Source organism: Frieseomelitta varia, unplaced genomic scaffold (assembly GCF_011392965.1).
Source record: "Frieseomelitta varia isolate USP_RPSP 00005682 unplaced genomic scaffold, Fvar_1.2 scaffold_754, whole genome shotgun sequence".
Taxonomy (NCBI): Eukaryota; Metazoa; Arthropoda; class Insecta; order Hymenoptera; family Apidae; genus Frieseomelitta; species Frieseomelitta varia.
The window spans coordinates 186806-209165 of NW_025110539.1; the positions used below are offsets into that span (position 1 = coordinate 186806).

Here is a 22360-nt window from a genome sequence, read left to right on the forward strand (position 1 = left end):
CTTTGTGTTTAATACAAAATACTTGTATTTCCCAGTATTTGTCGCAGGCAATAAATTTTTACAGACTCTTTGTTATGCGAGACATAATCTTTTAATCTTGAAACAAATGTAGCACTTGTTCCAAGATTTTTTCTAGAGGGTCTATCAATATCGTGAATAATTCTGATTATATTAAGTAGATTATAAAATTATAAAATTTCGTTTTGAAATGAAATTTTCTGTCACTGCTACGTCTTTAGTTTCTTTTTTGTATTTAATAATTACCTGCTTTTTTTCTTGGAACGTAATGCTTAACTCGTTAACAAGGCAAGACAAATTGGCCTGCCGCTGGGATTATCTCTTAGACGTAATAATTTATTGAAACTCGTATCTTTTCTTACGTTGTCTCATTTCCCCTTAAGAAGAAATTATTGTCCGCGTGGTTGCGTGAAATTAACCAATTTCAAAGTAGGTTTATGAACTTTATTAACTCTGAGTTACGTAATTGTAAAAATTTCCCAGTTAACGCAACAAAGATATATTCTCGTAAATCGGTCTTTGGATAAAGTAAGAAAATAATTTCTTAGTTTGTCATCTGATGCTGACGAGAGAAAAGATCGTGTGATGCTGATATCCCAAATATAAAGTATAAATAAAGGGATTATTTCGCAAGTTTAACACTTTACAAATACGTAACTTTCTCGGTAGTGTGCTCAAAGTATTACAAATCTAATTACCGCTTCTTGTTCCTCTATATTTGTCAGATAAGAAATTTTCTGATATTTCTTTTCTCTGCTTCTTAAAAACAAAAAAAAAGAAATTGTCGTAGTTGAAAAGACTCGCTAAATGTGACGCAAAAACGGGATATTGCGGATGATTTCACGGTAGCGGAATTGAATCGAGCTAATTCTAATGAATTGGACAGAGATTGGCCCGACCATTGTGCCGCCACGTTTAATTCCGCGCACGTTCGCGCATTTCTATTATATTAATAGTCCCATGTCCGCGCGTAGATCCGGGGAATATTCGCTAAAACAACGAAGTTCGACGCAATGTAATTTCGGCCGAAAACAGAGAGCTACGTGATTTCCTACGGTGTATGGCTTTTCCGTTGCTTGTTTTTGCGAGGAACGAAATTTATTCGCATTAATTGACCCGCCTCTCGATTTTCTCTGTGTTTCGTACGCTTGGAAATTTTCGAAGCAAAAAAAAAAAAAAAAAAAGAAAAAGAAGAAAGAAACTACTTTTTATATATGACGTTATATACATACTTTTGCATATATAGTAATAATATGAAAACTAGACATTTTTAACATTTACGTAGAGTATTTATCGTCACCAGTAGAAAGAGTTAACGATAGAAAAATATTCCTCGATTGTAATTTTAGAAATATAAGAACATTGCCCCTCTGATCAATACCGAGTGTCTATTGAAGTATTTTCTTGAACAAATCTTTTCGTATTCGTCCCTCTGTGAGCTCGAGGGTAGAATAGACTCAACGTAATCCCTGCGTGTCGTAAAAGGCGACTAATAGGGAAATTTAGTTTGAGAATTTCTACATTTTTCTGATTTTTTCCAATCTCACGTTTACTCAGAATTCTTACGATACGTCTTACTTTTAATAATCGACAACTATTCATCGTGGTTAGTAAAATCACGAATTTTATAGATTCTTGACTCTTGCAATTGTCGAAGCAAATATTTATAATAAAGGAAAGGAAAATCCTTTCGTCCTCCAGTCTCGAGCGAGATCTTCGAGAGTGGTTGAGTTTACGTGAATAAAAAAAAGCTGCGTACCTGAGGGTGCAGTCAGATGCATCTGAAGTGCGCCGCGGAGGCTGTACTTGATGGTGACCTCGATCTCCACGTGTTCCAAAAACGTAATCTCGTTGCCCGCTGATCGACACTCGTCCTCCGTCTCGAATCGCAACCGTCTGTTGTTTCCATAAGCCAGCTTCTTGTCGATTCTAAGCCGGAACGGAACATTTTCTCATATATACACACGTGTATGTAAATTGCGGGCCGTTTCCGCTCGCAGCTGTGTCTTGTCAATAGAGCTGGTTGAAACTTCCTGGGATATTGATTGTCAAGACCGTGGCACGTCTCGTTTCGTTGGTCAGTCGTAACGTTTTAAATGTCATTTGATAATTATGTTAGATATCAGTTACTAATGAAACGACGGCTTTGCATATTTCTTTTTTAGTGAGAAAATATCGTTTGACATCTTTGAGAAACCTTGGTAGAAATATTTTTCAACGAAATGGAAATTGTTCAGAGGTATCGTGATTAATCAATGATTAATATCTACGTTAAACATCAATTAAAGGGGAGACAAAATTACCGTGGAATTTCTTTCGAATTTCGGGCGTTGTTTATTTAAAAAAAAATTCTATTCTCCAGAATTTCTGTTCGACAGACGAGAGAGATATTCCGACAACTGTCTATCTTGTAATATTTTGAATTTCAAACTGATGGTCGAAGAGAGCTGTTGACACTGAAATTTCAGTGGAACGCTTTTCGACAAGAAACGCGGCGACGTGGAAACCTTCGGAATTCGCGAGAAACCGTCGGCTGTACTTTCCGGCACGAGGCGTCAGGGCACGTTTAGCTCAAAGAGAAGAAAGCGGAGCTGCTTTTTATCTGGAACGGTAGGACCGACACGCGAGCAACGTACGAAAAGTCCTCGAGACGTTCCACTTTTTTCGACTACGCGTTCCTCCTTACGGTGCAGTAACGAATGACTGAAGAGCACTCTACGGCATGTCGAGTTTAACGACGTAAAAAGTCAGCGGGGCTTCGCTGCGCTTTTTAAAGGAGCAAGGACACAACCTGGCCACATCACCTGAAGCAGTGGCTGCAAGAAACGAAAATGGGTAGCTCGCGTCTCTGTTTTCTATCTCGGAGACAGCCTTCTGTCTGAGCGTGCCCTGGATCGCCCAAGGAAACGAGCAGTCTTTAATATTCTTCTGCCGAATAAAGATTGTAAAAACGCGAAGCTCTATACACGAGACCGTGTAACTCGCTGCTGTTCTCGGCTTGACGACAATTTCCTCGTTGAAACAGATCTCTCAACTTTGCAATTTAATTTAGTTTAAAATTAAGTCAAAGTTAAATTAAAGGACGAAAGATGAAATTAAATGGAAGAGTCGGAATTACAAAAATGTAGAAATTCTTCGTGGCTAGTTGTAACTCGTGTCTGTTGGCCGTAACAATTCTCTTATTTGTTATGAATCCTCGATTTTCTGATTTAATTTGAAATCGGATCGAAACGAAAATTGAATCCGGGGACGGATATGAATTTTGATATCTGTCAACTGTGTGTGTGAAGTCCAGAAGTTTGCGATCGAGGAACTCCTGTATTAGGTTAATAGAAAGTGGAAATTGAGACGCGAGTGTGACGCATTCGATAGTTGGCGAAATGGCGGGTGAAAGTTTCAAGTTCGAAAGCTCGAAAGCTTGTTTCAGTATTCAGAGTTAACGGTGTTTAAAGCAACGTACAGAATCAGGTTCAACTATGGTAATCTAAATGGACCGTGAGTGGTAAATCCTACGTGCGCAGTATTTGCATGTAGTTGGTTCGACTACAACGGGACACGTCCGTATTATCGATTAACGGTATCGCGTGTCTGCGTTGCATTCTATATAAGTCTGATTAATCATTTCCCTTTTTTCCCCTAGCCATGTATAAAATACATTTTCACACGTTTCAGTGAAAAATTTAAACGAATATTCGTTTCTACTTTACGTCGATTAAGTTTCCTTTTAGCACTAGAACCAGCAGAATGATCGAAATTGTCAATTAATAATTCGTAGAATTTTTATACGTTTAACGACAGATCGGCAATTCTACGTAGGATTTCTTTCATATCGATCGATTGATAATTTTCGTAAAGTTTCGTATTTAACGATCAGTTGATAATTTCTCTATGGAATTAGTTGAATCAAGATTCGAATTTGATTTTTCAAACAAATATATACCGTGAGAATTAAAAGCATAGTTGTGTTACAAACTGCAAATTTTCGTCTAATAGAGATACGAATTTGGAATATTCGCTGGTAGTTTTAGAGTTGATAACATTGGTAAAGAATTTTGTCGAGCGAAGGGTAGAATTTCCTCTGTGGTGTCACTTACACTTTGGCCACGTCCGCTTTACAGATGGTCTTGTCCGGCACAGTGGTCCAATTGTAACTGGCCGAGACTAGAGCGTACGCGTTCATAAGTCCGTAGCCGAAACGTGAGTTGAACCAAAATCCAGCGGAATTTCTGAACCAGCCAGGATTCTCCCTGAAAGTTGATACAATTACCGAGGTTCGCCGGTGCGAAGGAAAGAATGACCAACGTAAAATGAAACGGTTCCCCGCGTGTAATCCCTTTTTACAAGCGGCGAGAAGCCTCCATTTGCTAGACAAGTTTATTTAACTTGCATCTTGGAAAGTTTTCGTTTAATTCGTTCCTAGATTAATTGCCGAATACTCTTCTTTCGAAGCCCTTCTTAACGTTCTTGATATATAAAGATACTTTGACTATTTAAAAAGATACTGTATATGTGTATTTCAGTTTATAAGTGTTGGAACATTTATAAAGAACAAGTTTGATATCTAGCGAAGAATCCGAAAAATGATCAACTTTTCAAAAATTTTTGAAATCATCTTGTGTTATGTGTCTATAACACTCAATAAAAATTGTTTACATTCTGTTATTAATTTAACCAGCTACTACAAATGTCGATCGTTATTTTAACTGATAATTAATGAATTGCAGTTCAATCTTTTCTATTTCCTGTTTTATTCCATTTGACCTTCAAAATTTTGAAATTTCCCAATTAATCAAATTGATTACGGATATCGTCATCTACTTTTCTATAGCTGTTGTTAATTTTTATTTCAAGCAGCTTTCTAATTCGTTATCTTTCGTAACAAATATCGCGACACTTGTCGCGATAGAAATGTACGAAACATCCATAGTTGGAGACTGAAGAAAGTTTCTCTTCAAACTACAATTTCCTTAATCGTTACGAATTTGTCCAAGAATCCGCGATGATAATGCATCGGGGATCGATAGCCGATTACTTTTGCAAACATCGATTTTAACCGCGGACGGTTTCATTTGAGCGATATCGGCGCAGGACAAAGCATTGCTCGCCGCGTCTCGTCGAAAGCCCGATACAATCGTACAATCAGGTCACTGAATTCGAGCTATCGCGCGACTCTCCACGCCATGAATGAAGTTGGAAATTCTTAATAAATCCAGTCCCTCTCCTTCTGTCTCCTCGTCCTCTTTTCATCCGCCACCCGTTCTTGTTTTCTTCTCTTCCGTGAAAATTTAATATATCTCGCTCCGCGCATCCCAACAAAAGTTACGAGATCACTCGCGAATTAATTTCCCCTACTTTACTTTTTCGCGCGTTCTCTTCGTTCTTTGATCGAATCGCATTTTGTTTCACGCAGAGACAAACAGAGAGTGCTTCAAACAATGTCAGTGAAATTCAGACGGAGTCGGAGCAGTTATCGCGAGATTAATTACAAATGTAATTACACCGTTGTAATTTCAATTAAAAAGCTCGTCGTAACACGCGTATGAAATGGGAAAGGGAAACGACTGGCGCAGGCTCGTCTTGATCCTGACTGATTGGCCAGGTGCAGCGAAACAGCGGGGCTACCTACCGCGGCCTGTATTTATCTTCAACACAGAGAAAGAAACGATCTTCGCTTCCTGTTCGTTTCACTGCAATTATCGTTGCCCGAATCGAAACAGCACCGTCGACCTACATTCCCTGGCCGTCGCGGAACGAATAAGAATGACACAATGCTTTAATCCGGCGACGGCTCTCGCGATACCTCCCCCGAAGGAGAAAAAAAAAACGAGATCGACTACTTCGGCTTCCTATATTCCTAGCGGGGAAAAGCTTTTTCCATTCGGGGCTCGGCAATTCGGCGAGATATATATTCCCTCTCGGATAATCTCCGTGCAACGATACGTCCGAGCCGTCGACTTGTTTGCGAAATTAAACGTGGATTTTCACGCGCGTATATAAATCTCGCGAGATTAATTAAATTAATGAAAATTGATGACGACGATTATTATACAAGGTATTTCGGCAAAGCGAACCGGCGGTGAAATTCGCATTTCGATGGTTTTAATTGGCTCGGAGGCTGCGGGTGCGTGACCGAATTTATTTCGATCTCGTGGCTGTAAAACGACAAGGAATTCGGGAGTGAAATCAAGTTGGTCGATTTGAATTCGTTGTCACTTCACTGCGTTTTCGATGGATCGAAGAAAATTCCTACGTGCGTTATGTGTAAGTATGTGCAGCAGCTGATTTCGTAATCTAAATTTTTACGCATTGTCACAGTGTCTGCCGCGTGATAACATCTCTGCTCGAAAGAGGATACAGAGATAAAAATATGAGCTGTTTTCGAACGAAGTTTTGTTAGTCAAATATTATATCAATGTTAGAGATCGGACGTCACCGTGCACGAATGGTGGAAGACTCGATAAATCATTTTATCGCCGAAAAGAGATTAATTTATATTCATAATTAAATTATGTCAATTTATGTTCGCCCGAGATTTAAAAATTGAATTTTGCGGCCAGGAAACTCATTGTACATATTTATTCAAATATTATCGCGTCGTATTATATTACGAGAAGCGATATTTAATCACGAAGCGGATGGAAAAAAAAAACAGATATTTAACCTCGTAATTAAGTAAATGGACAATTCTGGTAATGTTGGATCGATTGGCGACATTTAGAACTTTAGGATTACTGCTCTGTGAAGAATAGAAAGTTGAAATATGTATGTTACAACGTAATCGTCGAACGTACCTGAGTGGACTGTATTCCGAGGTCCAAACGATGAGATGCTGCACGTCCCTCCAGGTCAGATCTTTGCTTCAAGAACAATACGTGAATGATGAAAGTACGTAGTCTCGCGACGCACGTAGATGAAATATTTTGTAATCTAGTTGGAACGCAAAGTTAAAGCAAACGCGAGGACAAGGTGATTGCTCAAAGCGTTTTTCTTCGCGGCTTGTTGCCGTAAATTTTGCATCTTCTTAGACGGAACGAACACGTGGCTCGTTTGAAATTTTCATCGCAGTCGGGGGAGGGCAACGATAAGTTTTTAATCAAGTCGCGTATTATGCTAATGCCCCGCGGACAGATTTATGTTCCGAGCGTTCTCTGTGCGTGCGGGCAACCACAGATTTCCGGTAACAATATTTTCATAAATGAAAAAGAGATTACGCGGGGATTCGTGGTGAATAAATATCCGACTCAGAAAGGAACTTTAGCTTGTTTTCCCGCGTACACGTTTTGTTTTCAACTTTGCGGAAACAGCGGTATATATCTGCAATAAACTTGCACGTTGTACTAATTAATTAAGCTCACGTAGGTCAATTTTCCCGTTATTCCCGGATCGAAAGAAAGAAGAAAGAGTTGAAAGAGAGATGTTAAGAAAGGAATAAAGAGAGAAATGAATAATGGGGAGAAAGAGAGATAAAAGCGAGCAAAGGAGAGAGGATAGAATAGGAGGAAATGAGGAGGAGAGGAACGAAAGAAGGAAAGGTTACTTTTCCCTCTACTAGCTTTATAATTTAAACGAGAAAATTAGCAGATGGTGGAGGAATGAAGTGGCCGACAGAGTGTCGATAAATCGCGGAATGTGAGAATAAAGGAAAGGAAGAAAGTATTTCTCTTCTGCTAACTATGATACTAGCTTGATACGAGAAACTTCTGCGCCCTACTTCACTGCTTCATCCTCTGATAAAATTGTTAGTAACGCGACTTGCTCGGTGTTAATGTATGCATGCACTTGGTGCAAATGTTCAGTTCCACGGATCCATCTGAGAAGCTGCTGCTACTTGAATCTCAATGGAAAACTCAAGCATAGTCAGGCGGTAATGCGTTTAACGATTCTCCCTGCAAATTTGATAGCCCGTGCCCGGTTTAAATGGGACAGATGTTCCATCGGCTGCGAGAAAAAGTAACGGTAACGAGCTCGTACTTTACTTGCAAAGCTAAGGCCAGGATTCCCGCGGCTAATGGAGCGGACGCGGAAGTGCCCGTGTGGCCCGTGGTGCAGGTGTTCCTTAAGTCCGTCGTAGCCTGATGGCAGAGAAACAGAGAGTTAAATTATTCCGTTAGCTGCGTTCCCGTTCGCTTTGCTGCAATTTAAAATTTTTAACGATTCGAGTAATCCGCTGCTATTAGATTTTCGGTGATTCGAGTCTCTACGGGAGAAGTTAAAATCTTCGAATCGTCGAACGACTTGAAGATCCTTGCTTCGCGTATTTGACCGCAATTTTTAGACTATTTTTTGAACTATCGAGAGAAGAATGAAGATGTTGGAACGTTGGTTGTCTTTTTTTTTGATAAATGAACTTTAACAAGTCATTTATCTTTTGTAACGAAACGAACAGATTAACAGGATCCCGTCCTGACCGAGTTTCGACTGTATAATATTACAGAAAACATGAGACACATCGCTTACTATCATTTGATCGTGATAAGCACCGCTGCTATACGTAGTGGCTAACGTGGCCGGACAGCTTTCACTGTACCATGGAAATCTTCCAGTTTGACTAGCGGAGCCCACAGCGATCGTGTAAATGCTTCCTACGTATCCGTCGCATCCACAGTCGTCCGATTTCAAGCCTCCATTCCCAGAAGCCCACACGTAAATGCTGCCTCTGCCGTTCCTGCCCTGGACAATCGGTGCGAGATCGATAATATTAAGAAGCCGCGTTATAAAAGCGCGTGTTACGCGCTCTAAACCCTGTTCGTCAACCATACTTTTACGTCGTATCGAATGGAACAATGCAAATCACGAGGGATTCGTTTGACAAATATGCATCGGCCATGATATAAATATGCATCGTTGGTTCCTCGACCTTCTCGCGCGATTTATTCTCCATGAATATTTAATTCTTCGTAGCCACGTCGTATATTTTCATGAAACTGTTACGTGTTCGTTTTCTCGTATGAAATTAATTCGTCCTGCAAGGGACGACCAGATGGAAAATCGAAATTTATACGAAAGTTTATACAATTTTCATTACTTCGACTAATTTTTTTCACGATACAAAGATACAAAAAAATATACAAAATGTTCAAAGTAGAATGTTTCACAGATAAGACAGTAATTTTCTTTTTTTTAACCTAGCGGAGGTTGAGGTGTACGAATTTACATAAATATCCGCAGACTTAATCGTCAGACGATAGAACAATTAATGAATAAATTAATGTTCCAAGTAATCTCGAGCTCTCGCTGCTGTTTACCAACGAAAACAGTCAATTTCAAGTCTCTGTACTTGCCATCGCGATTCCACGTTCCAGCGCCTCGGTGGCCAATCTTCCAGGTGCCTCTAAACTTTTCCCATCGTCGGCCGGGCCCCACGAGGCCGTATAAATGTCTACCAATTCTGGTTTGTATCCGAGTGCTTCTCCCTCGACGCGATCGTTCACCAAACCATCGAGCAGCTTAATCCCGCCGACGGAAGCCTCGAAAGCGATGCCCACGCCGCACTTCCGGTTATTCGCCTCCATTGCTATTTCCCCCGCGCATCTCGTCCCGTGGCCGTTTGCTCCTGACGACGCGTTGAATAGTAAAGTAACAGGAAACGTTGATTAAATAGATGTCTCTTCAAATGTTCAGAATTTTCACGTTCTTTTTTCAATATTTCTCTGCATCGTTGGACAATTTCTTAAGTTTCAGCAGAGTACGAAAGAATTTCTTTAAATTCTCTTCATCTTTTTTAGAATTGCGAAATTCACAGAATCTTATCATTGTTTGTGTCGCGAGCAGTTAAAATATCTCTTTAACGTTTTAGTACGAAATTTGGTAATGAAAAACAATCGTCCTCTGTAAGTTACTTAAATTACTATAAGTATAACTCCCTCGAAAATTTTTGAACTCCAGAATTAATAGTTTTTAGAGATCTGGAAGGATAAAACTAGTTGATGGTTGAAAAAAAAAAAAAAAATACATTGGCCAGAGCTATATCGACAAAATTGATATCAATATTCTGATGTTGGACAGAATGGCAGGAGGGGAAGGGAGGGGTAAGTTTCGAAACAACGTAAATCAAATTTGTCAAGTTTTAAATTAATTTTGAGTGTCTTTGGAGTTATAGCGTATCCTGTATAGATTGCTCGTCAACAGTTTACTGCAGTTCGCCTGTCAGTTTCTCTATTGCGAGACACGATAACTTGCGAGAGTTCTTGATGCGGAATAAATCTGATACGTGAATAAACTATCTTGATCGCGGAAATTCTACGATGTGACAGTATAAAACTCGAGCATACAGTTCGTAGAATAAATAGTTAGAAGAGTAGTAGCTCGATTTTTTCTCTGAATTTATATGTCGTGATTTCATAATTGATACCTGATAATTCATATCGTGGCAGAGGATCGTCGTCATTTTCGTTCACGTCGTAACTAATGTCAGGATCCTAGTTCAACAAATTCATAATGAGATTAATTAATAAATCGTTAGATAGCAGAGTTTGGTAGATGAAGTAGAATAGTTTTAACCCTTGAAGACTATCATAGATGAAATTTATTTCGGTATTAAATTTTATCTCACGTTTGATTTATTGCCTTGACATTGCGATATTTTAATGTAACATTATCTGAATTTATTAATTTTTTTATTACACTGGAGTGAAATTTCACTTCTTACGAAGTTTATTTTAATATTCCCGACCCAGAATAATATTATTGCAGTGCTATTTATATCCACCGCAATCAATAATTTTTCTACTTTGGACAGCAATAAAATATTCAACGCTTCTGATGTTATCGACTTCCAAGCTAGGGAAATGTACTGCGGTGAGATTTCACGCAGGATGAAATTAACTTATGTTTCTTTTGACGATAGCTTTTAAGGGTTAAAGAATTCGAGGGTGTAATTCTAAAAGACCACTCCCGTCATCTGTGAAATAAAAAGCGTAACTGATATCAAAGTTGCTTCGATATATTCTTGATAATATTATTGAATGAGCTAAAAACCTTTGATAGACGGACAGAAAAAGAAACAAAAAATAGAAAATTGCTAAGAAATATTAGTGTGGCAATTTTAAGTGATCAAAGTACCCACTTACGTAATTATTTCGCAAATCGTCGTGGGTATATTCCAACCCATCGTCCAGAACAGCGACTCTCACGCCTCGACCAGTTACCCCCAGTCGATAGAGGGATAGTACATTCAGATCCAGCTTGGGTAATGCTTTGTTCGACCTCGTGTCTTGCTGCAACAGTTGATAAGAAAACCTTATCTTATCGTCAGACAACAAAGTCATCCGCCAAACGTTTTACCAACAATTCCTCTTATTGATCTCGGTTCATATTGATTTCTTTCTATTCTACATTTTACTATCTTTTATATATATATATATATAGTATTTTTTCTTCGTTTCCAAGTGTTAGGCAATTTTAAAGGGAGATTTGAATACGTTTTTTCGTTACCAGATACCATTCTTGATCCCAAAGTTCGTCATTGAACATCAATCTGGAGTCTAGAGGATCTTCTCGCCAAAGTTCCTGCCAGTATTCGTCGTTGTTTTGTATACCATTCAAGTAATACTGATCCATCCCTAGCCTCTTTTCCCTTATCAGTGGTTTCTCCGAGTCGAGGCTAGATAGTGGCAAGTAGCCGCGTTTCTGTCTCTCGATTTTCTTCTGCTGGTCCGCCCAAATGATCTCCAGAACAAAAGAATCGTGTCAGTGGAGGTTAATATTGTAGTTTAAGAATTTAACTCCCTTCAACATTTTGAAGATTTTGCTTTCTCTTCTTACTGCTTCACTACCACAAAAATACCGAATGATTACTTTACAATAATTATTAGTAGTTGCTGTTAATGTTTTTCTCTTGCAAGGATCGATACTATAGAACATCATTTTTTCAGTGACGAATTAATTCCTCCAATTAAAGGATTAATTTCTAAAATTTTGTTCGATAGAGAATTAGAAATCATTTCAATCATGTTACCTTGTTGCTCGAATTTAGTGCTTTCGTTAACCAAACTCCACCCCTTTTCTTCTGACCACCGTTGTCATCTTTGAGCCAGATATACGTGTCCTTGAATCCCAAGACCTGAATCAAGAAACCACGATGCAGGGTGGAATCGGGAAAGATTGCAATTTTCGGCAGAAAAATTCAAATTAACGCGAGATCGGCACGACAGCGGCTTCATAAAAATTTAAATTAACCTGATGGCGACGCGCAGGCCTGCGTATTGCTTTCATCTATCTCTGGTATATATTTTTCTTTTTTTTTTTCTATTTTGATTTTTTACGCTCCCAATTCGATAATCGTGTAACGCGACACAGTACCACCATCGCTGCAGCATTTTCCCAGCCAGAAATTTAATAAAACACCTCAAACGAGATTGCATTTAAATTTTCGAGCGACAAAAATGGACCCGCGGATGTTTGCAAATTAATGTTGAACAAAAAATAAAGCTGAAATTTAACACTCGAAATATTCATCCGAAGAGAATTATTGTGTAACTCTGTTGACTTTCTGACTTCGATGTTGTTTGATGATCCAAAGGATATATGTTTCAATATAACACGGTCGAGGAAGGTTTTTACTTTTCAACGATAATTCAAAAATACAAAATTTGCGCAAATGTGTATCTTTTAACGGACTCTATTTTAATATATTTCTGCATATTTTCAATATTGTCAAGCTTAAATTTAACAAATAGAGAATTTTCGATCGACGAGATGTGAAAATTCCTCTCATATAAAACAACGAACAAAAATATAATTTACCATGTGTAAAGTCTGTTGTATAGAATCGTAACATCTTTAAACTCGAGTATCTGTTGGTCGTTATTAGTCACCACCCTTCCCATGGAGCAGCCGGGGTGCGCCGCGACGTCGCAACGTTTCAACCCTTGGAACGATCGAACGGGACGCTTCGAACAGGGTAGCATGAACAGAGGGTTGGTGTCTCAATTTTAACGAGGGACAGAAAGACAGGCAGAGTGAAACTGACGAAATGGCTTTCAGCGTTCGAACGTCGAACGTCGAAAGAATGGGGTATAACGTTGTTATTATCCAGGCGTCACGTGTTGGCGGTATTTTTCTATGGTGTGTCTGGCGTACGGTGTCAACAGCTCCTCTCGATACGAGACGAGGGACCTGGACGAAATTTCCGTAACGAGCCGAGTCTGCATTTTATTTTCGATCCACCTCCTGACAGTCGGATTTTCCCACTGGCTGATGGTTTATCGATTCACGGGTCAGGCCTGATTGATGATTGTGGTGGTGACTGCGTGTGCTGGTGCACTAGGGTGCGACGCATGGGAATACGTGCACGGGGTGACGAGGAGTTTGCAGGTGCAAAGTGGTTTATGGCTTATCGTAACAGGTTGAGAGAAGAATTGAGAAATTGGTGGGATTTCCCGGCTTGGAATGTTCACCCGTCTCGCCTGTTGGTTGATTAATCTGATTTTTCAGTTATTCTTCGATCAGATATACGTATAAAATACGTAGGATTTCGATCCAACTGTGATGTTTGAATTTGATTAATGTTCGTGGATTAGCGGTGATTTAATAATTATATGTAAATGTGGATTGTTTGTTGAAACGATTATGTATTATATTTCGTTATTCGCTGTTTAACTAGGTACAGTCTGACTCGCAGTTCAGAGATTAACCCTTAATTCTATGCATTTGTATTCTTTCCATTATCAGAGCAGTCTTCCAGATATTACTTGGTAATTCTCTTCATTACCGTTGTGAAATTCAATTTAATTCGGCTATTTTTGGGTTAATTGGGTTTTTTCTTTCTTTTCTTTTTCTACAATTCTCTTTACAATTCAAGATACTCGAATGCCGGAGCTTTTAAAATGCTTCGTAAGGCTGTCGTAATGAAATAAAAACTCTTCTCAAAGACGTAGCTGTCTGTAGAAATTGCGCAGACGAGGTAACGGAATAACAAAGTAGTTTTACCAAGTCCGACATTTACGAACGCCAGATTTAACCATTGTATATCCTAGCGAATAAATTGCAGTTCAATTTATTCCAAATTTCGCAATTAAAGAGTAAAAATATCGGCTACTTTTATCCAGCTGTGTGCGTGAAACGGAGCGCGGAATATAATACGAACCGAGTGTGTATTTTACTTTCATCTCTTTCTCTTCTTTTTTTTTTTTTTTCTTTTAATGCAAACCATACATATATAACTACGTGTCCATGTTTTTAACGTGACGAATATGTCAATTACAAATATTACAGCAGTTGGTGGATTACGAGCGTTGTATAAATCGAGCGTATCTACACGCGGGCCAGATGTGTATCTCCTCTCTTTCGCCCCGACGTAACGTCATATCTCGTTACATCGCGATAGATCATTTCCATATTTGCACCGTTTCAATGGACGTTTGCGATTAAAAACCTCGTTCGTCATCGATGTTTCCCGGGGAAAAAGCGCGGGGAAATGAACTGTCAGGAGTCGAAATATTTTCCTGCATTATCAAATAACTGTATTTTCCAGAGTAAAAGCCGCGCAAGATTTGAAACGTGGGAAAGAATGGCGCGGAGATTCGTTGTCCCGCAGATTCGTCGACAGATTTCCAACCGGTAATTAACAGCCGAAGATATTTGCGAATATACGTGTATACGCCGCTCTCGTCAAAACTTTCGGACACACAACACGTACGTTCCATATGAAAACTTGAATCAAATTTCACTCGTGAATTTTTATTTCTTTTTTTTTAAACTTTAAAAATTGCTTGTATATCGTAGCAAAGACTTCATCGAGCAATCTAAATTTCTTTTTCTTACACGTATCGAAACATTGTTTGGAACAAGGAAAGGAACATTTTATGTTTATTAACTACTTGATACTCGGGGAATTTGAAATTCAAAATTCATTCCTTCGTATCGAAAATTGTACGAATTTATTTTCAAAGCGGTGCAATTTTCCTTTTTCTTTGGCAAGGGCAGCGTACATTATCTAATATTCGCGCAAAATACCAGATAGTATATTTAACAGGGAAAAGAGACAGAGAGAGAATAATAACGAACGGCCACGATTGCTATGTTTCGCGCGATATTACCGCGGGTATCGCTTGGTCACGCGATAGGCTCAAGAGTGACCCCAATTTTCATCGAATCACATTGTCGCGCGGAAAAACAAAGGCCGGAAAAATCCACGAAGCCCGTTATGAAACAATAATCCCGCATCTGGCTTGGCTTGGGTCGCGGAAAAAAAAATTCCTATAATCCAGTATCCATTATATTTGCAATGTATTCAGCCAGAGGGAATGAATTCGATCGGTCGTTGGCCGTCGAACTCGAACGATAAACGACCGAATATCCTCGACGAGGATCCCCGCGCTTGTTTTTTTCGTGTTCTCCTTTTTTTCCCCCCTCGTCCCTTTCTGTCTGTTTTATTTTATGATATCCTTTTTTTTCGTATTTTTTTCGGGGAAGGGGGGGGGGAGGGGAGGTGGTGAAGGAGAGGGGATGAGAGGACAATTCAGTTCGAACGTGCGAGGATAAAAACGGTCGTACGTGCGAACGATCGCACGTGATGGCGTAAGCAGCTACCGATTTTTACACCACTGGCTCCGGTGCATCGATGTTATCGCGATTCCTGGCGCCAGCAGGAAGTCGAAGCGCGGCAATTTACATCCGCGACACCCCTGCCCCCCCCCCCCTATCCCCGGTCACACGCAAATAATTTCGCTCGGGCATTTAAGAAGATTTATGGAGCCGATTTTGTTCATTCGACGCCCTCGTTCGCTGCAAGTCGCCACGTATCATAGATTTCACGTTCACCGGCTGATCACGTTTCATCCACAATTCGCTTTATCTCCCAATCTCCTCCTGAAGAATGGGCCGCGTTTCTAATCGTGACTTTTCCAGGTTAATCCGCGATTCTTCACCCCGTGAGAGAGCGACGCTCTCCCCGTCACGCGGTTTGAATCAGAAACGCAAGGGCAGGACGATCTTTTATTTTTTCCAATTTATCATTTAATAGAGAGGGGGAATTGGATGGTTGAAAAAACTGGAAGAAGCCAGAGTTGCTATCGTTACACAGTGAATGATGCTTAACGCGCGCAGCTCTGTCCACTTGTCGGCTTTTCAATGCATTATGTCACAATTCTTCGTTCTTACCATCCGTTTTCCTCCTCCGAGCGACAGTTCAAGAATCTCTAACCCTGATTTCCGCAATTCCAAAGTCTGTGGACTCTCGACTCTCCATCAAGGTCAACCCTCCGTTTGACGAGGGAACAGTCCCGAAATGGGACACGTTCGACGCGGCTCGCCTGACGTTTGAAGCTTCCACGTGGGGACGCTTCAAACTCGAATTCGTCTGTTACGTGATAATGGCCCGGTTCCCTTCGTCCCGGTGGCGATCCACGCTGTTCGAAACTACTCTCTCGCCTCCCCTGTTTGTCAATCCAGCACCTGAAAACTACCTCGTCTTACGTGAGTCTTCTTCTCATCGGAACGAGGCCTGGGAGATTGCAAGAAATCGGAGTCGCTCATTACCCGACGATCAGCGAAATTCCTCTTATCGATCGGCGAAAATTACGCCCGGTTGTCTCCCCCTGCCCCTTCTGTGGGGAAAATCCGCGAGTCGCTGGCTATCGAGGTCGGTCTGTAACAGCGCCGCTGCTGGAGCAAACGACTGGATTCTAAATGCGACGGGCGACGAGGGGGAGGAAGAGAGGGCGGGGTAATAACAGGAGAGAAAGGCAGTATTTTCGCAGTCCATTTGTTTTGATCGGATTTCCAACTGTCTCTCTGGTAATCCCGCGGCAGTAAGCTCCCGCAGGCATCGTCAGATTCCAATGAAAACCCTAACGTTTCTATCCTCCTGTGGAACAGGGAAACACCTTTCGCGTACACCATCCGCGCGGCGGGATACGTGTACCCTCGTGCACGTGTCCTTTCGCTCGTGCAATCCCTGTTTTCCAACTGATTTCGTTGCTGTTTTTGTAACCTCGGACCGCGCCGGCTCGTGTTTTTACCCGCTTTCGGCGGAATTTTACGAATCTCTCCTAGTTGTCGAACTAGGGTGATTAATTCTACATGAATTTAAAAAATAAAAGAATAATATTGCCAACTGTTAGATTAACAATTTCGCGGAAAATTTGTGAAGGAAGAAATAGAGACATTGAAACGTTTCACCGTAGATTTTATTTTTTTTGTCACGTCAGTATGGAGATTCAGAAATTTACAAAAAAAAAAAAAAAAAAGACATCAGTTAATTACTCTAAACTTCTAACGTGTTCACTGTATCGAGAAAAATTCTCGACATCTCAGGAACTCATCACCAGTCGCAACACATTGCCGAAGCAATTTCCGAAGATGCCAGCGAGACGATGAAACAAAAATCCACCGCATATTTTCGCAACTGTTCCCGAAGCAGCGATCCCGATATATATAGCTAACCGGGGAAATGAAATCGACTGCGCGATCCCCCATAAATTCCACGGTGTTTCCACGCTGTTTCTTGCTCGCCCTCCTTCGAAGGTTCGAAATTTTTACGAGGCACGCGCGCGAATCTACGACACACACGCACGTACGAATACACGCAGAGGACTGCTCGCCTCGACAGACGCCACTCTCCATCCTGAAGATTGTTTTCTGGCACGGAGCAAACCGCCAGTCGTCATTATCGCGGCCGATGCTCGCCAAGTTACGTATCGACGCGTAAACACTCCCCGAGATCCGTTTCCATTCGAGGATCTGCAAACTTTCCGTTGCCGCGAAACTGCCAGAGTTTCATCCGCGGAATTCAATGTGTATAATTGAATTTGCCCGGGTGGTTGAAGTGGCAAGGAAGAGGGCGCGTAATCTCGAGGCGCACGCACTCGGCGAGACAGCGTTTGTAAGCTCGAGCCACCCGACGACGTTGAACGATGTACGAGCGATTATTATGCCTGGGATACTAAATGACGCGACACGAGCGCGCGATATCTGTGAAATTTGTGGAATTTCCACGACTTCCGGAAGGGAGCGGGAAACTTGCGCTGTTCAACCGCCCTGTTGTTTAAATCCGTATTTACTCGAGTGATCGAGGCACCAAGCGTACCACAGTGACTCAGAAAACTGGTTAAACAAACTTGTATTTCTCAAAATTCAACAGTAACTTTGTCAACCCTTTGTCGACATAAAAATATCCTATTTTTATTTCTATATAAAGAAACTGTTTAACTGTTTTAAATTTCTCCAAACGAGAACAGAATATAGCAAAATCTTTTCTAAAATTCAACATTTCTTTACCAAATTTGACAGAATAACGATACTCGAGTATAACGCAAGAATTAACAAACAGAAATCCTAATCCATCTGTCGTTTGAAAAAAAATGTTCAAAACGAAGAGAATGTCCTATAAAGAGACTTGACGGAGACAAAATGGATTTGATTCGTCGCCAGTTGGATAATTGTTGAAACGAAAAGAAAGTTTCGGCAGCGCGTTCTCCGAGTTGAAAAAAAGTTCATCCTCCTCGATGAAATTAGAATTGAAAAAGTTGTCGATTTAGAGGAGGATCCATGGTGTCTCGCCATGGGATCGTCCGTTTGTGCCGCGGAGCGCAGCCGGCGGCTGATATAATGCGTGGGAAATTGAATTAGCGAAGGCAATCTTTGAAACTACGGCACGTCAAACCCCGGCTACGTCAAAGTCAAAGTTTTAATTGAAATCAACGCCGTAACCAGCGTCACGTGAATTTGGTCAAAGAGGGCCCCGACTAGTTTCATACACTCGATCTCACTTAACTCTTGAACCTATTAGTACCGTATCGATTATGTTATGTATCGGAATTATGTGGCTGACACGCCGCGCTACCCCTCCCCTCCCCCATAAGTGTGCGCGCGTAAACTAATATCTAATTTCGCAGCGATATAAGCCTAGAAAGTACCTGTCTGCCACAGTAGTCGAGCGTAACTTTGTCACTAACCCATCAATCTTTCGCCAAGCCAACCTTTTCACTTTCCAATGGCTTTGTAATAATTTACAGCGTAAAACGTTGCAACGATTAAGGCTGTTACGTATAAATGCAGATAAAATGGAATTTAGATTCCTTGGTTTTATTATATAGTCGATTATGTCTCGCATCTTTTAATTCAAGTCTTTCATAGGAAACGCCAGGCTGTCTATTCGGTCAATGTAATTTTTCGGAAATTATATCAGTGTCACTTCCATTTCGTTGGAATTTTGAATTTTATAGAAGATTTACTGAAATTTGACAATGATTTGTTTATTTCTTTCTCTTGCAATAAAATAGTCGATAAAGCTGATTGCATCCTTCAGATCTGCTAAATATTAGATAACGACAATATTTAGTTTCAAAATTCTGAATGACACATTAAATCTTACGTTGAATCGCATAGACAGTCTGGTTAGGTGTGAAACGTGTTTTCACAAGGGAAGGGCACGTTTTCGTACAGCGTCGATAGTGTCCGAGTGAAAATTCATAAATTTCCGAGAACTCTTCCGTGAATTTTAAAACGGCGCTTGTAAGTATTTAAGCTGATAAAATTAGATTTATCGGGTACACGAGCGTATGTACGTACGGCGTGAAATTAATATTGAAAACAGCCGCAACTTTAGAAGCGAATAAATGCCGATAGAACACGACATTTGTCCATGGTGGCTGCTTGACGGGGTTGCGGACGATCGAGTTGACGATAAGAAATATCGGGGGGTCGAAAGTTTCCCAGAGATCGGAGATCAAATATCAACGGTCTACTTGAACCGAGATTAAACCTTTCTGAAGGTAGGAAGCTAACGAAGGCGAGCACCGAGGCGGCAGGTCGCTGTGACATCTGTCAACCCCCGTAACGGGCAAGTTCATTATGGCGTTCAGCCAGTGGCGGGGGCGAGGCGCGCCACGTCATTTATTTCAATTACTGCCAAACGCTAGAGCTGAATCGGCAGAACCTTCGAATCAGCCTCGATCATTTATGAACGTACGTCATTAATGTCTGCCGCCACCGGGAGAGAACCCCGCTGAAAGTGTTACACTGTCGTGTTAGTCGTCTTTAACGTGCAGAATTTGTATCAAAGAAATTCCATTCGTGCGCGATTGAAATGGATTGAATTCCTCGTTTTAATTGAAGAACCGAACCTGGCTGAAAAACGTGTATACGTGTAGTTTGACGCGTTTAACACTGTCGATCGAAATGTGAAACTTGTATCAAAGAAACTTGCGATAGAACAATGATCATTGAAATTTCGGCGAGTAATTGTGAATTGGTTGTTTTAATATAGTTTGGTGGTTGTTGAGATATTTTTTACTCTGATCTGCTACGCGTATCTCGTATCTTTTCGCAAATGTAGTTTTGAGAATCCCTGTTCAAGAATCTCGTTGAAAAATCTTTGTTTCATTGCTGGACGAGATGATCGTTTGTAATTTATCGTCTTTCGTTTTGGTCGACGATTAGTCTGTTGCTTCGCGCTCTACGAAGAACAAAATTTACCTTTGACTTTTTACAGTTTTTTTTCCTTTCCTCTTTGGATCTTCGCATCTTTAAATTCCCCATAAATGCATAAAAATCCACGGTCGACCTACCGGTGTTTTATCGTCTTTTATTTTTAACGAAAGATTAATTCGTTTCTTTCGCAATTCCCCGTTCGTGTCAGGAATATACAAGTTTATATTGTTCTATTTTGTGAATAAACATGAGAACGCTCGACGCACTATGAATATGAACGCGTTGAAATTTCATGAAATTTATTTCACTTCACAAAGGATCCGGGTCGAACAAAGACCGACTGCCACGTTCAAAGGGTAGCCAATTACTTTTCAAAGACTTGGCGTCTAACGATATACGATGTTAAAACAGTACGGAATAATTGCGCGTAATTATACACGCTCTACGAAAGTTATTACCGCCGATAATATCGAGACGTAGCGTTCAATATATATTCGGCTGAAATTTGGACGTTTAATAAATTCTCGCAGCCGTCTAATTCCATCCGGTATGTCCCTTCTCCCACCGGTTTAGCACGATTCCATGTCGCTCAATTATACTGAGAGAACGAGCGAGCGAGCGAGCGAGCAAGCGAGCGAGAGACAGAGAATAAAGAAAACACTGTTACCCCGGCCCGTTCCGGAAATTAATGTTAGGAAATTCATTCCAACAGTTTCATAACAGCTCCTCGATAACTGGATTTCAATTTTCCCCGAGGCCAGGCTTGATTGAGCAATCTCGTGCCTTTATAATATATGGTGCTCGTGTAAGATATATGATAAACTGGAGTAACTTGGACGTACGGGAGTTACACTGCGAGTAATCAGCCTGCTTATCGGATTTTCTCCTGCCAACGTGTAGGCAGGCGACAGATTATTACGAAAGCTCAAGTCACGCGTTAAAAAATGTAGAAATATAGCAACAGGTTCTAGAAATTTTTCTCCCATTCTATAAACGCAATTGCGGATTGATGAAACATACAATGAAACGTTGCGTTAATTAAAAGAAACACGGAATCAAGAGAAACTCGTCCCCTCTGAATCAGCCTCGAGTATCACAACGACGAACATTGGCGAATTTCCGATGCCTATTTCGGATTCACTTTAGGTCGAGTATCGCAGTTAATGCACTCTCGATCGTTGATGTCCAACCGATGACGTACCAAGTGAAGAAATTCCTGTTATCTTTATCGAATATAATATTGGAAAAGCAATTGGAGAAATAAGATTGGGCAGAGAGAGCATTCCACGGGAACATTGTATAGAATCGAAAAGTGGTATTGATTTCAAGATAAGATAAAGCGAGGGGGGGGGGGAGGAATCGTCGGAACATCGAACATGCCAGTCTCTCTCAGGAAGATTGTCTTTCGATTAAAGACGGATATCGGAACGTGTTAAGACGATTCAGCTGGTAGAAAATTGAAGTTTTCTCCGACAAAAAAATATGAAAACGTTTCACACGGAGATGAGATACGTTGTGTGTCCCGGGGAGAAGTATCGACGAAATTTCACACGTCGCCGAAATCCTGAATAGGCAACGTTATATCGAATGGTCGAAAGCTTTCGAGGCGACGGAACTTCGTTCCCGAGCCCGATGAATAATTACTTTTTCCCCTATTCCACGTCCGTCAGTCACTCAGTTTCAGGCGCGTAGCTGCGCCTGAATGGACGTAGACGCGAGAAAATCCTAGAAAATTTCAGCGGCTCTTTGTCAGGCTGTCGAATAAAGTGATAATCGGTGGGAACTAATGAAACAGAGAGATACTTGAAATCTTGGTATTAAACGAAGGTCGTTGAAGAAAATTGCCAGTCTTTTGTCAATTTTTATGCCATTCCACGACTAAAAGAGTGAATTTTATGTAATGTAACGCTAGAAGTTGGAAATAGAATAGAATTTACAAAGTTTTTGTGGAAATCAGAGATACAATTAT

General features: G+C 40.6%; 1 protein-coding gene across 3 annotated transcripts in view; it reads right to left on the bottom strand.

Annotated features, from left to right (window-relative positions):
- The window catches only part of LOC122535693 (neuroendocrine convertase 1-like), a 30649-nt gene that overhangs the window by 2206 nt on the left and 6083 nt on the right, over positions 1-22360 (bottom strand). Inside the window, exons 3-12 of one of the 3 annotated variants that reach the window (XM_043667435.1) lie at positions 11975-12079; positions 11452-11685; positions 11088-11234; positions 10370-10436; positions 9300-9571; positions 8476-8688; positions 7990-8090; positions 6810-6875; positions 4113-4265; positions 1778-1947 (exon numbers count right to left, since the gene is read on the bottom strand). In XM_043667435.1, the coding sequence (XP_043523370.1) occupies positions 1778-1947; positions 4113-4265; positions 6810-6875; positions 7990-8090; positions 8476-8688; positions 9300-9571; positions 10370-10436; positions 11088-11234; positions 11452-11685; positions 11975-12079 (1528 nt within the window). The remainder of the gene's footprint in view (positions 1-1777; positions 1948-4112; positions 4266-6809; positions 6876-7989; positions 8091-8475; positions 8689-9299; positions 9572-10369; positions 10437-11087; positions 11235-11451; positions 11686-11974; positions 12080-22360) is intronic. The other 2 variants (XR_006308235.1, XM_043667436.1) reach the window with 2 other exon arrangements.